This window comes from Pinus tabuliformis, chromosome 3_1 (genome assembly GCF_031772625.1).
Source record: "Pinus tabuliformis cultivar Carrire ecotype Pingquan chromosome 3_1, CPIR1, whole genome shotgun sequence".
Taxonomy (NCBI): Eukaryota; Viridiplantae; Streptophyta; class Pinopsida; order Pinales; family Pinaceae; genus Pinus; species Pinus tabuliformis.
Genome location: NC_142301.1, coordinates 293,153,101 through 293,169,754, shown reverse-complemented (window position 1 = coordinate 293,169,754; position 16,654 = coordinate 293,153,101). Strand labels below are relative to the sequence as shown.

At 36.0% G+C, this 16,654-nt stretch overlaps 1 protein-coding gene across 1 annotated transcript in view; it reads left to right on the top strand.

Annotated features, from left to right (window-relative positions):
- Positions 1–923: 923 nt before the first annotated feature.
- Positions 924–16,654, top strand: part of LOC149186939 (ABC transporter G family member 28-like) — a 77,375-nt gene continuing 61,644 nt past the window's right edge. Inside the window, exons 1-7 of the mRNA XM_089411243.1 lie at positions 924–1,579; positions 1,712–1,788; positions 5,816–6,091; positions 12,705–12,768; positions 12,879–13,025; positions 13,341–13,375; positions 16,573–16,646. Of these exons, the coding sequence (XP_089267369.1) occupies positions 1,374–1,579; positions 1,712–1,788; positions 5,816–6,091; positions 12,705–12,768; positions 12,879–13,025; positions 13,341–13,375; positions 16,573–16,646 (879 nt within the window). The 5' untranslated portion in view covers positions 924–1,373. The remainder of the gene's footprint in view (positions 1,580–1,711; positions 1,789–5,815; positions 6,092–12,704; positions 12,769–12,878; positions 13,026–13,340; positions 13,376–16,572; positions 16,647–16,654) is intronic.

Below are 16,654 nucleotides of genomic sequence, written 5' to 3'. Positions count from 1 at the left end.
AGAATGTAAAATTTTTTAATAGCTTATAAGCATATTACAAGAACATATATTTTCATTATAAAATTTATAAATAAATATCTTATTTACGAAATTCCTATTTAATAATCTCATAATTAAAAAAAACACACACAAAACCAATAAAATAATAATAATTAAACACACAAAATCTATAAAACAATAAAATAAAAAACCTAAATATGGAAAAAACGTGTGAAACCATCCAAATCCATAACATATTAAAGTGTATGACCTTTCTTTAAAAAATTATAATATAAATATAAATATAACAAATTTTCTTATCAATTTTCTATATAAACGAAACAAATTTTCTTATCATATAAATAACCATTTCACACTTAAAATATAAAATAATAAACTAGATTCTTAAAATAATGAACTAAATATTGCACGTAACCATTTTAGATAGAAAGAATTAAAATAATGAACTAGCCAGGTCAGATTACACAAATAAAAAATATCAACATTTTAGATATAGATTAAACATTTCAGATTCTAAATACTAACCTAGCCATTGCTGAGTCCTCAAAAGAATATATTTATCTCATTAAAATAAAACATAGTTTCCAAAATCAATTGCACACAGATTAATTAAATAAATAAAATTAATTTACGGTTTTCACTCCAAATCCCTTCAAAGCTATAACATACAAATTTACAAATTGCAAAAGTAACAAAGGCATCGTTAATTAAATATACCATATACACAAATTACCATCCACTACAACGAAACAATTAATTAATAATTAATTAATTTTAGGCACTAAAATCAATTTTCGCGCGCTCTCTTCGGATAACATATCAATTCAAAAATGAAAATGCATTTTAATATTTTAAACCCTCGGACCGATTCTATCATTTAGTCTCACCCCGACTTCGAAACTAGCTTTGGGGGAATTTTTACCCTGCACAATGCCTGGTAAGTACCATGGACCTTTCCTCAGTTCAGATTTTCATGGTTGGTCAACTCATACAACCAGAAAGATGCCGGGGATTAAAGAGAATGGCGAGGACATTAAATGGTAAACGGCTGAGCAGTATTATAACATTCAGACCTCAAAAAATCATAAAACAAATACGAAGACCGATTCCAATCGCAGCAGGAGGGATGACGTCTTCAGATATGAAGAAATCTGAAACTTTCTACGCTTCAAGGGAGGCGGCCTTGAATATTTCAGTGCCCATCTTGAACTCCTTCAAGCCCTTCAGCCCAATTTTTTATGGGTTTTCTTGGCAGCTCTGTGAAAATATAAATGACTTGTCCTCGAACAGAACAATAATCGAATCCATGATTTCAAATGAAATAGCTATATTGCCCTGCGACCTCGCATTCATTGCATTGAAAGAGCAGGGAAATGGGAAATTCAACTCTATATTTACACGCGATATGTGGTTTTATTGTCGTGCTTGGCGTTATGGCACAGGTGAACGATATTGCGCCAGTAAACGGAGAAGATCTAATATCTCAATACTCTAGTCTCGCATTTGGAAAAATATTGGATATGACAACCAACCTCACTAACGAAGTGGCCAGGCGTTACAATTTTTGTATAATGAATATGTAGGTCGTGTTGGTTTTTTTGGGGTGTTACTATAGTAAAATCCTGACAGATTACCTGTAATGAAACTTTTTCCTTATCATTTTGGCTGGAAGATCTTATTCATGAATTCTAAGAGTCCTGTAATTATGCAGACAAGATGAAAGGAACGATGCATTTAATTTCTCTGCAAACTTGGACTTCGTAAATAAGTGCATCTTGGAAACAAAAGGTACGGCTTTTATTCTTATCATTCATGTTTTTGTCGGGGTTTCTTTTGGTTAGCCTTTACTTGGTGCTTAGTAGCTCGTGAGTACGAAGGAAAGGTATGGCTTTTATTCCTATCAATCATGTTTTTGCTGTGGTTTTCTTTGGTTTTTGTTGTGATTTTTTTGGTTGGTTTCTCCGGGTGCTTAGTAGTTCTAGAGTTAGGAAGGATCTATAGTGGTATTAGCACATATTATCTATCTCTGGACTAACCTGCACCTCAATGTTTGTTAGGCGGGATGATGCATATTTTGTGGTCCACTGTTTGATATGTCGGCCACCGGAAAACCTATGAAGTTTGGATATTCAACCTAGAGAGTTACAACTTTGATGTTCACATTTGATGGGCTGAACTTATGTTGATTGCGGATTCTGAGAATATCCTGAAATCTAACTTTCAGGAGAAAAGTCGATTGTTAATCAGATTTTGAGATATTCTCAGAATCTGCCATCAACATAAAGATTTCGATGAGTTTATATTAGTGTCTATATTCAAACACAATTCACCATCTAGATTCAATATACTGTTACACGCAGAATTGATGGTTCATTGCACCCCCACCGAGGCTGTAGAATGCAGCTCGTTTCTCTAGGTACAATGGAAATATAGACTTTAATGTAAAAAGCTATATATGTGTCATCGGTGGTCATGAACATCTGTAGATCTCGGAGTCCTGAAATATTAAAATGAAAATATATTCAGGTCAGGCAGTTCTAAGACGACACCTGAACAGCTGAACAGAACAAAACGAGGGAAACAAAGTATACACAGCAGACTTAACTGGAAAATGAGAATTTTATTTCAATTTCTGATTCATATACTTGCTAAATTACATACAAATAGGCATAATGTTTGGATTTACAAGTTGTTTCATTTCTGGAGTCTATTCAAACGATCGGTTCTCATACTCCTATTCCAATGTAAACAACCTGGCTACCTATTACTAATATTCTCACTTAGCCAAATTATTTAAAATGTTAAGTGAAGTCAAACTGCATCCGCTATCAAGTTGAAGTTGTTCTTGCAAAATTAAAACCTTCATCATTACATCTGTGATCATTTTCCTTGTCTCACAGAGCTACGCCTGTGCGTTGCCTTTTTCAACTTCATCATGAACAATATGATACTTCACTTCAATGTTGGGAGTTATAGCATGTAATCTTGGTGATGTACACAGAGAATCAACAAAGAAAGAAATTCTGTTATAGATTCTGACATCAAATACATGACACAATCAGATTACACAGCAAAAAATGGAATTAATACAATTTCACGGGAGAGATTCGATCGGACAGCAACAATTAAAATTTGCTTGTATTATAGAACTCATACCAGACGATCAAAATTTCAGTGCTGTTCCACCATTACAATCGCCTGATTTAAGTTTAGACATTACACTGCCCATTTATTCCCTGGAGCCAGAAAACTCATTCTCTAAACTACCAGCTAATCCCAATGCTTCGAATTAGGACAAACAATCTCTAGCCTCACACAACAAATAGAGAAGGCAATTTATGCTCCAGAATCAGAAACACGATATTCAACCACTACAGGGCCAAACACCAAGCTGTCCCTTACGAGCGATTCTGCTGCATTCGCTCTTTGTCCCCTTCCCCCAAGTGGCACATAATAACAGTTGATTATAAACAGCAGGTCATCCACATCGATTGCCAAGTTGGGTCCTCCATCTCTGAATCAGGTGATGCTAAAAGGAACAAGAAAGATTGGATCTCACCCTTAATGCAATATTTTCAAGAAATGGCAATTTCAAAGATAAGAGTCGGTGCCTGTTGATGGTGGCGACGTTTGTTGGATGAGAACGTGGCTCGCTGCCCCCTTTTTCCACTATTTTCCACGTAAATTAGGTGAAGTCATGTTGGTGTTGAAACCCCCAACCACTAGCAAAATAACCTCGTTCTGGATAAAGCAAACGTGGCTCTCTGGCCCCTTTTTCTACTATTTTCCACGTAAATTAGGTGAAGTAATGTTGGGGTTGAAACCCCCAACCACCAGCAAAATAACCTCGTTCTGGACAAAGAAAGCACAATAAGGGGCTTTCTTGGTTATCGGATAGACGAAGCAAGCTAACAGAATGTCAGAAATAGAAAGGTATTGGGGGAGACAGATGTAATGTAACGCTCTTTTGTAAGAGAGGATATGATATGTTGTAATCGGTAGTGAGATAGCCATATATGTTTTGATGCTATTGGGAGAAGTCATTGTTGTGAAAGTTAACGGTGTTTTGATGAGAAGTACAATAGACTGGTTGAGATAAGTTTAATTATCTATAATTGATAGTGTCTTTTTACCCTCATCTCGAGGTTTTTCCCACTATACACTGTGTTGTCATAGACTGGGACGTGTTTTTCTTTGTTTTATGATTTTTGATGATTATAACGTGATGGAATGTATGATGTAATGTGATTGAATGAATGACTTTTTATGCTCATTTTATGGTAGGTTGAGATTGTGACGATATGTTAAAGTCTTACCTAATCCCCATAAGTACATAGATAGGTCGCTATATATTGAGGCCATCTCAATTAAATAAGGCCCATGTAATAGATAGAGCGTGAAAGCTGTAATTGTAAGAAGGTTTACCAAAAGGTTTTTCTTACTAGAGAGGTCCTAGGATATTAGATAGAAACTATATAATAAAGTAATGGGATATTGAGTGAAACCTATTGTAATGGGAGCTTTGCTCATCGAGAGATTGCCCCTCAGTTGGAGAAGGACTCTAAGGTTTGAGTATTACAGGGGTATATACTATCTCACACTCTCGGCATAATTAGAAGAAGGATCTCAATAGTCTGTCTCGGCATATATACTATAAACACAGTCACAGTAATCACTGTCTCACAGTCTTGATGTATTCATGATAAAGAGGATCTCAGTGATCATACAGTCTCGGTATACCTTCTAGATACAATCATGATCCCAGTCAAAATCATGGTCTCGGTGGTATTCTAATGAAGATCTCGGTGGTAGTGCAACAAGGTGCAATAATGATGTAACAGTAATGGTGGTGCTGTAGAGATGATTTTTGGTGAGAAGGCTGTAATGATCTAAGTGATGATGGAACAATGATGAAGTAGCGGTGATGATGATCTCAACAACAACGAAGAAGAGGATTGGTGTCTTGGTCTTGGAGTGGCATCATAAGTCAAGGGTCATGGTCTTGGTATTCGTCAATTGGAATCTCTATAAGAAGAATTTTGTGCGGGTTTTCCTCTCCAAGAGGGAGAGGTTTTGGCCCTGGCAGAAAGCGAAACATCTTGTGTTCTTGTCTCTTTGTTTTGGTAGCTATTTGATGAACTAAGAAGACACACTCTAATAATAATAACAAGTGAAGATTGTGCTAAGAAGTAAAGTTAAATAACTCACAAATAGTTATCATGAGAAGAAGAATCTCATTATCTACATTGCTTTAGATTCTTCAACAGTGTTTAGCTTCTCTTGGGTTACAGAAAAGATGATGAATGGGCATGAGCAAGGGATTATGAGAATTGTTGTCAAGGTGGAGATTGTTAGTAATGATAACAATTAAAAGTTTTTTTTTGTAAATGTAAGTTTATCGTTCAGACAATTATGTAATGATAGGAAGTTATGTAATGATGTCTTCATATTGAAGTGATGTTGCTTGAGAGGCTTGTTGTATCGGTGGAGAGTCATTGTTGACCTTGAATAATAAGAATTCTAACTCCTTGCCCTGTGGAAATTTCCTTAACACACTGTAACACATAAAAATTCCGTGTCTATTTGTGTAAATTTAGTTTCTGTTTCTAATGTGCATTTTCTTTCTTGTTTATGAAATTTATGGGCTCAAAATACCAACATGTCTCACCTTCACTCCTATATTATATTTGCAATTGACATTTTGTTCATGTTCTAAAATTTGTGTACTGACAATCATTTTAGGATAATACATGATATTTTATGTTTTCCATTTGAAACACTTTACCGCACATCTCACTTTTCAATTTCGTAACAGGTGACATGGTGAACCGACTCTGTAGCGTGGCAGAGATAAAGTTCTACTTCAGTAACTACCTAGCAAATCTTCAAAATGGTGGTTTAGCAAAACCAAATAAAAATTGCAATATTTCATCATGGGTTTCAGGGTGTGAATCAGGATGGTCAAGTACTTTATCACTTCCATTTCAGCAACCTGGTCCTCATGATTCCAGTGAAATACCTCAGCGAACTGCAAATTCTGAGCCATGCTGCGAAGGATTTTTCTGTCCTCCTGGTTTGACCTGCATGATTCGTAAGTTTTAAAACATTTTGTACTTTAGCTTTCTTTCTTTACAAGAAATTGCTTACATTTTTTCTAGCTTGAATTTGAATATGTATTATCTGCTACTGAAAACAACTTTTAAATATATTATGTGGAAATTCCCAGCTCCATCATAAATTTGCAATGATATAATTATGACTTTATTTTGAAAACATGCATCTTATATTACATTATTACACAGAATGATACGTCAACCAATACATCCTATATTAGATCTATTTTACGATAAATTAGAAATGCAAAACGCAATGTGAAATCGATACAATACGGGAAACTTAAACTCTCAGGAACCATTTCAGGTCCTCTAGTTTTTTTTCAATGTATATTAAAAAATAAATAATTTAAAAAGTCATTCAAATTTCTTCAAGTACATGTATAAAGGCTTTATATTCGTAACAATATGATGTATTTTATAATAATAAGAGGATATTGGTTTCACTTAAACATTGGCAAAAGATTACAATACCTTCAGATTGACATAAGAGGGCATAAAATTCTGTTCTGTAACTATACAAACATATTTGAACGAGTGATTCAACTGAAAACATGATATCCAACACACACCGAATATCATACTCATATGAATCAGTAATAGATTCCATTTGATGGTCACATTTCATTTGTTATGCTCAAGGAGAGATGGCATTTCACATATTCCAGATAAATCGAAAATGTTCCTCATGTTAACGTTTATATTTACATTCTACATAGAATTTTAAATAACAGTCAGTCAAAGAAGATGGTACAACGACATGAAGCTCAATGGAGGTAATCTTAATGACCAAACAAAAATCATTGCAATATCCTTGATATGGCGAGCTCTAGGATATCTTTCCATGCAGTTGGGAAAAGATCACCACAACTTAAGATTGGCATGAGAGTAAATGAAACTCTGTTATGAAATTTGCACAAATATAGCTGAACGATTGATTCACCTAAGAACATGAGGTCAAACACAACGAATATTAGATAGTAGTTTTTAACATTGACACATATCATGAGTAAAGTTTTTGAACAACAAACATAAGCATTTGATAAGCAAATGTGAACTTGGTAGCTAAGTAAAGATTTCATAGCAGATGAAAGAAACAATTGTGTTTCTTGAGAAGTACAGGTGTGCCAGAGGTCACTGGGATCTGATTTTGGGCTTCCTGAAATTATATCCTATGCAGCCTTTTTCTTGGAAGGCCGCCGTATTATGGGATTTTGATGTTGTTGCTCCATCTTGCTTCTGAGGAGTGTGACATCTGATTCCTCCCAGAGGATAAAATGTATTGCTGTTTTCAACAACTCACAATTTTCTTTAGAATCTTTCTGTGGGTTGTTTGCTGAACTTAAGGTCCAATTTATGGCAAAGGGCTCTCCCACTAGGAAAGATAGTAACGATTGACTGTCGGGCTCAAACTATTTTAAGGAATTTTTTGTTATCTTTTAAATAAATGTGAGTTGGTTTTTAACTTTGTGTTTTTGATGTTACTATGAGAAACATTTTTGATTTAAAAAAGCTTGTGTGAGCAAGAACCAGCCTATACTTACATTGTCAAGTAGAATACAAAGTAGGTGTTATTGCAGCTTGCAAAATGGTTTGGCTAAGAAGAACAATTGAACATGAATAAGAACTTACAACCCCCTTATTTTGTGACACTCAAGTATGATAAAGCCGACATAAAATTGCATCTTCCATGCCAGAACAAAGCGTATTAAAGTTCACCTACTTCATTGTCGCACACAATGCCAGGTAGTAGGCATGGTAACCAAAGCATTGGCTGAAGACATGTTCCAAAATTTTCGAAGTATTCTTGGAGTGAAAAACAAAATAGTCATGAATGGGAAAATGTTTGAATACCAATGATTATTTAGATTTGTTTTGTTTTCAAGTTATCCGTATGCAATGGATGATGTAGGACTTTTTTGGAATAAAATTCTTCAAATTTATTTATTACTAACGGTGCATTTCATAAAAAAAAGTCTGCTAAAGCAACTAACATGAGCAAAAAGCTCAGGTCTTGGTGTAAAGTTTTCTAGCCTTAGGTGATTGCTGTCCTAATGTTCATGTGAAAATTCGTGTGACCCGAATTCCTATTGCAACAACTGATTAAATTCCTCCTACTTGTTAATTTTTGAATCAAGTTATTTATAGTGTTACACAGTAAATATCGAAATAAAATTATTGCAGCCTTCACAATATAAAATACTATGGAAACAAACTACTGCACAAGAGAGAAATAAACACACACACAAATACACCGTTGTTTTTGGACCAATGTCGCCGAAAAAACCCAACTTGGAAAAACCAGTGCAACAATTGAGGGTTTTATTATTAAGCAGTAGTTTCTGAGTACAAATCTCTAGATGCCAAAACTGACAATCTGATATAGAGAATAAACTGGCAAATAGGTAGTGAGAAATATTCTCACGCTGTCACTGGCAATCTGAATCTGGTCCAAGCTCTGGATGGCTAGCCCCACATCGCCTCTGCATAGTCTTTGCGTCAGCCTACGCAGATCTGCGCCACAGCTTCTAGTAACTGCGTCACCCTTCCAACTGATTGATCTGTTGACTCGAACTTGACTCTTTGGCCCTCTGGTCTCACACCCCAACTTCGACACTAGATCTCGACTGCTCCCAATAAAAATTACGGACCCCCTTTGAAGCACTGCGCTGCCTCTTTGAACCTATTGTTGCCTTCTCTGCCTTGTACTCTTCGGAATTGGAAAATCCCCTCCGGTTTACTATCCCTGCCCCTCATTGCAAAGATCACTTGATCTCTCTTCGACAACTTAGTGCTGCTACTCTTGAGAAATTTGATCTCTAGATATCACCATCTCTGTGTGTTCTTCAAGTGCCCATCAAACTCCTTATAATCTTTCATTGGAGCACCAACGACCAAGATTAAAACATAATCAAAGGCTAAGATTAACTGGGAGTTGATCCTCATCTTCTTCTAGAAGATTCACAACAAATTTAATTAATACCCTTTAATTAATCACATTTCCTAAGTTTAGACTTAGGAATTGTTAATTTTAGGTATGTTCTATGCTTAGAGAAATTTATTTCAATTTTCACAGTTAGCTCAATATCTTTTCCGGATTAGCAATCACATCAGCATTAAAGTAAACTGCAGATAGAACATAAACATAAATTGCAGAAGACGAGCCAGGACAAGAGGACACAAGATGTGGCACTAGCCAGGGACAAACCCCAATGTGGGGAAACCCTTGATCAATTCTTCTTCTATGTTCTTCAATAGTTCAACAAAGAGAGAGAGAGAGAGAGATAGTACATTTACAACAGAAGTCAATAGTTTGACTTTCTAGATAAGAGAATAGATCAGCTCTACATGAGATCAGTTGAAGACATGCTGCTTCAACTGATTCTCCAAGGTGACTCCTTCACCTATCATTGTGCTACATCTCATCCATGTGCTGCACCTCACCGTGCTGCACCATGCTGCACCCATCATTACTATGCTGCATCTCATCATGCTTTACCAATCATGACTGTACCCATCATTGTACTGCATCATGTACCATTGCTGTCCCAATGTGCTTGCTGCACCATGCTTGCCACCATGTGCTTGCTGCCATGTGCTTAACATACTGCTGTCCTAATGTGCTTTCTGCACCATGCTTGCCATGCTGTCCCATTGTGTTTGCAGCACCGTGCTTGCTGCTGCCCCAATGTGTTTGCAACACCATGTACTTGCTACACCAAGTACCATTGCTGCAATATCACTATGTATTAGTATGCATTCAAGCTTCATGGGTCACCTAGCTGTCACATCTTATCATGGACTGTATTGGTTCATAGTTAAGGATCTCTGTTTTCTATGTAGGATGGAAGATGGGACAACCTTCATCAAGACAGATCTAACATCCCTCATACATAGACAACAACATCCATGCTTGTCCAACCTTGCTTGCTATTAACTGTTAGTGTCAGACTGGTTAGGGCACATACCTGTGGCCTTAATCTTCTCCAAGTTGCCCCAAACAAACCTTGGAAGACTGTGGCTTGCTGAAGGTGAACTCCTCCCTTACTAGGTTGCTGCCTTAGGGCATATGACAACAAAACAACCCACACTATTTCTTTGCTGTGGTGGTATGGCTTGCAGCCTACCACACAGCCTTGCTGTAGCATACGACCTCCTCCAAATGTGCCCAAACAGCTAGCGTTTTACTCCTCTTCTACTCAGCCTAGGAGCCTATCCTTTCGGCCCTAGTTTCAGCATTAAGACACACCAAACTCGACTTCCTATAGCAAACCTCTTCCACGTTGTTCCTTGACCCTTTCTGTTAGCAATTAGGGCTTGTATTTGGCCTCCTCCTTGACTGCGTCTAGGGCATAGCTTGTGGCACTTGTTGGACTGCGACTAGGGCTTGAGGAGACCTTCTCTAGACAACGTATAGGTTTTCCTTAGACAACCTATAGAAGGCTTCTCCTAGTAGTGTGGATAAACCCTCCTTCCAACACTCAGTCACTTGGAGTTGATCTCCAACGTCTTTCAAACCCTCGTTGGCTTGTCTTTCTTGCGGCGGCTAGGGTAGCGTCCTTTCCTCCAAATCTAGGGCTTCCTCTCCTAGATTTCTCTTCCACTAAAACACAAAGCGAGTGGAGAGAAATCAAGAGAGAAGTGTGTTCACAAATGATCAAAGGGTTTCCCCACACATTGTGGGGTTTGTCCCTGGCTAGTCGCCACATCTTGTGTCTCTTGTCTTGGCTTGTTTTCTGTTGATCGTTTAATGTTCTCTCTGCACTTTACTTTATGTACATGTGATTGCTAATATGTGGAATATAATAAGAAAAAGAAGTAAATTGTTATAGGCATAGAACATACCATAACTTAACAATTTTTAAAAACAGGGTTCACATTATATTAGAAGAAGTCGTGGAATACAAATACCTCGGAATTGACTTCAACAAAAATCTAAGTTGGGATGGTTGTAGAAAGAAAGAACTTTGGGAGGTTGGAAAACATTTTATGCTTTTCAAAATAGGTGTAGAGAGACAAAGTTATGAAACTGGAAAACCACTCAAACTCTTTTTAGACTTTTAGTGATTCTGGTGATTCTCTATGGTTGTGAACTATGGGCCAGCAGTACATCCGACATGCAATGGAAACAAATTGAGAAAATTCATAAGTGTTTGATTACAAACAAATTCAAGATTAAAAGTGTAGTTCCTTATGCTATCTTGTTAAATGAAACATGGGTTGCTCCTATTGAAGCAATTGCTATGGTGTGAGTCATAAGGTATTTAAAAAAAATTGAACAAATGGAAAATGGTAGATGACCGAAGGTTGTTTTTAATGACATATTGTGCAACAAAAAAAAGACTTGGATGCAACAAAATAACAATTTGTTTAGTAAATTTGGTATTTGCTTGAACACGTGTCCCATAAACAACAAAGAGATAAAATCTTTTGTTATGGTTAAGTTTCACAAGCGTACTTGGGATAAGGAGCTAGGAAGAAAGAAAAAATACTATATTGAAGTGTTTAATCCCATTCATAGTCATCAACCAAAAGCATACATAGAAGCCAATATCTCTTGGAGAGCCAAAATTCTTATTGCTCAGTTAAAGACTAATTCTCATCAACTCCGTTGTGAAATAGGGTGCTGAAAAAGGCCAAAAGAAGTGTGGGAAGAAAGTGTATGCATTTTTTGTTCTTCCGGAAAAGTGGAAACAGAAAAGCATTTCATTTTAGAATGTGAGGCCTTCGAAGACAACAGGGAAAATTATGCAGATACACTGACAGCTAGCTCTTGGGACAATTTATTTAGCGAGGGGTTTGTTGAGAAGCTGGGAGCATTTATTGGGCCGAATACATGAAGCAGATGAAGAAGCAGTCTGTTCCATAGACTATCTTTAATCTCGTGGATATTAAAAGAATTTTCATTCTTTATTATTTTGCTAGATAAAAGTTTTCTAGCTATATACCAATAGTGCTAAGTTTACTTCACTGATAAATACTTATACTTTGTTTCAAGTAGAAAGCAAACATAACCTGCATATATATGCATAAAAATCCTACGAAACAAAGAAATATTAATAACACTATCCCAGCCGTGGGTACTCCAAGGAAGACGTTCCCCACGTCATAATGTTTTTGGGTTATGGTTTGATAAGTACTTTGTTTCAAGTAGAAAGCAAACATAACCCTCCATATATATGCATAAAAATCCTATGGTTTGATAAGTACTTTGTTTCAAGTAGAAAGCAAACATAACCCTCCATATATATGCATAAAAATCCTACCACACAAAGAAATATCAATAACACTATCCCAGCCGTGGGTACTCCAAGGAAGACGTTCCCCACGTCATAATGTTTTTGGGTTATGGTTTGATTTTCTGCTGACAAATCGTCATTGTATTCTTATTTTTCGAAGTCTGTCCCTAACAAAGAAACATGTAGGCAGATTACATTTGTCTTTTATATGGACTTTATTATTTTATAGACGTTGCTTTTCTTGATTCAAGAGCATTTCCCTGTATATTATGAAATTGCACGTTAAATATCTTTGTGAAGATTTGAGGATTTTTTTTCCTAATAATGATTGTACATATGGTTTTGAGGAAAGCATGTCCTTTAGGCGCTTACTGTCCAAAAGCCAGGCTAAATATTTCCACCGGCTTATGTGACCCGTAAGTTGAGATCTCTGGCACTACCGATTTTTTTATCCGTATTGTAACTTCTTAATATGACAAATTTCTCATAAATCCAAAACTGTGCAAATCTTGAGGTATTCGTGAAGATATGGCTACCGATTGCCACCTGGAAAGGACAATCACACCTGTGGAGCGGCAGATCTATGGGGTGATGTTGGGAGCACAATAGATGTTTTCTGCCAAGCTGGATCTTACTGTCCAACTACTACGCAAAATTTATCTTGTAGCAGTGGGTACTGATTTTCTCTTTTAGCTGTATTTGCTTTCTTTGTCTTATTATATGTATTGCACAAGGAATGGAAGGGCTGCTATTTTGTGGCCTAGAGTGTATAGCTGATTTCTTAGGTACATGGTTTTGAATAAGTTTTCTGTTAAGTTTGTCTTCACAGACATGTTACATCCATGGTTTCCTTAGTTCAAACGAGAAAATAATTTTCCTGTATGAGCTTCTGATGAATTCCGACATTATTTGTATCAGATTCTGATGAATTCCGACATTATTTGTATCAGATTCTGATGAATTCCAACATTATTTGTGATTTATGCAGACAATATTGCAGACTGGGCTCTACTTCAGAGAAAAGTAAGTAAACTGTAGATCCAGAACGCAAGCTAGATCCTTCCACGTTTCTTACTGTATACATGTTTTATGTATATTTGCACAACTATTTTTAATTTTTTATAATAAATCGGCTGATCTCTTTTTAATTCTTCAAAGCCAAGCTTTCTGCATTTTGGAATCCAACATTTCCCATTTACCGCAAAAATAGTTATTTAGGCCTATAAAATAGACCTACGATAAATGGTTAAAAACAGTGAAGCCTATCAGAAAGAAGACGACCATTAGAATGGTTAATAGTGAAGATCTACCAGAAAAACCTCGTCATTATGTAGAAATGAAGTTAACGGTGTCAACCATCATATTGATAACGTTGAGAAAATAAAAAATAATGAAGAGAAAAATTTGACGAACAAGACAACAGATGGTAAAATAACTTAATAAAAATGAGAAGCAATAACCAACACAACACACTTTCATGTCAATGAAAAACGAAGATAGAAACATCAACAACCTAAATAAATTAGAATAGAAATTCGAAGATTTATAAGCTCAGCCGTTGACCATCCAAAATCCACCAGCGAGCCCAAACTCATCCATCACATGACGTTCAATTAAACCGAGTTAGTACTGGGCACGTAAACGTAGTAAAAAACCACCAAACTATCGATAAGAAATGGATTCTAGGTGAGAAAAGTCCTCATATTAATACAAAATAGTGAATGAAAAGGAGTAGAAATCTTAGATACAGAGTATAAAATCACTTTCAAGTTCAATTTAAAATCCAATGTTGATGAAGCATACCAATAATTTTGTTAGCAACAATTTCATGCAGTCAACATTACAACAAAGGATAGTTTAAAAGGAAATTATTACTTGAAAAGAAGATACACAAAAACCCATTTTAAAATATATTTCACTTCATCTAAGGAATGTTGATAGACCTGCAGATCCAAGAAGAAAAACAAAGAAACTTAGATTCTTTGCTACTTGTCGCAAGGAGGGGAAGATTGCAACATAGGACTCTGAAACCCAGCATAATCATAAAATATAGGAATGGCATAATATACTAGTAGGATTTTGGTAGCACATAACTTTGTAGACTCCAATATGTTTAAAAATCAAAACCTTTTTGTATGTCCTACCAAAGATGTTATTAGTACTATAGCAAATGGACAAGAAATCAAAGAAGTTGGAAGATCCCACAAGGTTTTTTTCGGACCATTACTGAAATTGCTAAGTAGGATTCTATGCTTCACCATTTAGTGGGATGGATATGGTATTAGATGTTGAATGATTAATTCAATTTGTAACTTATGCCACAAATCTGAAAGAATAGTTCATGCTATTTAATTGGCAAGTAGAAAGTTACTATACATACTTGAGAGCTTATCATACAAACAAAGTGTTTCACAAGTTCACTTACAAAAATGGAAAAAAAAACATGCAAAAAAAATATACAACAATGGCATTGAAAGACATAAAAAGACTTATTCAAAATTTCTCATTTTAATAAAGTATTATGCAAATGAGCATCAAGGTTTCATATTAAACAACGAGGTCAAAGAACTTCAAAATATAATGCACGTTTTAAAAAAGAACCTAACCATCATTCAAATCAAGATCTAGGTCAAATCTTTAAAATCAGATAAAGAATGATGGTCAAATCTTAAAATCAGATAAAGAATGATGCTTCGGAAAGACATGATCAATTGTAGCAAATCCTATTTACGATACTCAAAGGAAAAAGCACGCTTTAAGGGCACATGAGGAAAAAGCAAGCTCAGCTATGAAAGCACCTTGTGAAACTTTTAAGCCATACGCTCGAGCACTTGCAGTAGTAATGCTGTGAGTTTGAAGATTGCAACCACACAGTAACATTACAGTTCGGTTTCAGCGAAAAAGTTGCAAGTGAAGGCTGGGGGAACGAGCTGTAGTAGAAGACTCCAGGAAGGCACAGCAGCAGAGGGTTGTAAGATGGAGCCACAGTTAAAACTTAAAAGTCAAGGGTAGAATATCATTTCAAAGCATTTTTAGCATCAGAACGAATCTGGTATCAAAGCTTAGCAAACCTGTTGCCAAACAAAATTTATATTTGACATTAGAGCAATTCAAATTCCTTGGGAAGATCTGCAAGGAAACATAAATCGTCAGTGAAGCTTGTTGATGGTCTGCAAGGGAAAGAAATTGCCAGTGAAACTCGTTGATGTTCTGCGAGGGAAAAAAATAAAAAATAGCCAGTTAAGCTCCTTGGAGAAACTGACACAAAGGCAGAGAAGCTAATTGAAGTCAAAGTTACCAAAGGAAGAAGGGCTCCAGTATGCTCTACAGACATGAAAGATTTCTCTCCAAAGTCATTTTATATACTGGTTAAGGACTTTAATGTCCAATGTATGTCTTAATCTTGTTTTATAAATTTATGCAAACGTTTGAGAGATATTTTCCTAGGGGTTGTATATTTAAATATTAAAATTTGTTAGAGCCAAGTGGGATCTGTTTTGGTTAATGGACCTTGGTTGATTGGTAGAAAGAGGGTGTTGTACTTCCATCGAGATTCGCATCTACACGCTGGACCCTCGTGAACTGCAACATTTGCATCAATAGGGTATTTAGTGTGTTTTGGAGCACGTGCAAGTGCTTAGCCAAATTTTCAAACAGGTTTGACCAACGTGGACTCGAACATTTTCATCACTTGATGGTGGCCAAGTGCAAGTGCAAGTGCTTACCCTAATAATTTTAGTCCCGTGGACGATAAAATATTATTCATTCATTTAGGCTGGTGGACGATAAAATATTATTCATTCATTCCCAAAGTTGTAAGATGTATTTGTTTCATTAATATGTTGTCCAGGAGGGTGAGACTTATACGTGTTGACAAGAACCATAAAAAAACCAAGGTCTGTTTCCCATCTTAATCTCTGGATAAAAACCATACAGGTTACCAAATTCCAGTGTTCTTGCTGTTATACTGAAAACATTCTGGAAAGCACACGCTTTTGCAAGCAGCCCATAAGGCTTACCCCAATGCAGCAGGAACTAAGAAGCCTCAGATGCAAGACTCACTAGCCGTTATGAAAATCTCTGCATATGACACATTTTACAATTGTAGCATGATAAATACAAATGAAAATGGGAAAAAATCAGGATGTTTGAACTTTGAAGCATAATCTATCTGCTTTCAATTTTTGATTAAATGAATATGGTATCCTTATATTTTGCAGGATGCTATCCACTGACATCATGTTATCCAAATACGGTCAGCCAAAACATTCTACCCTATGGAATCATGCTTATTGTAAGTCA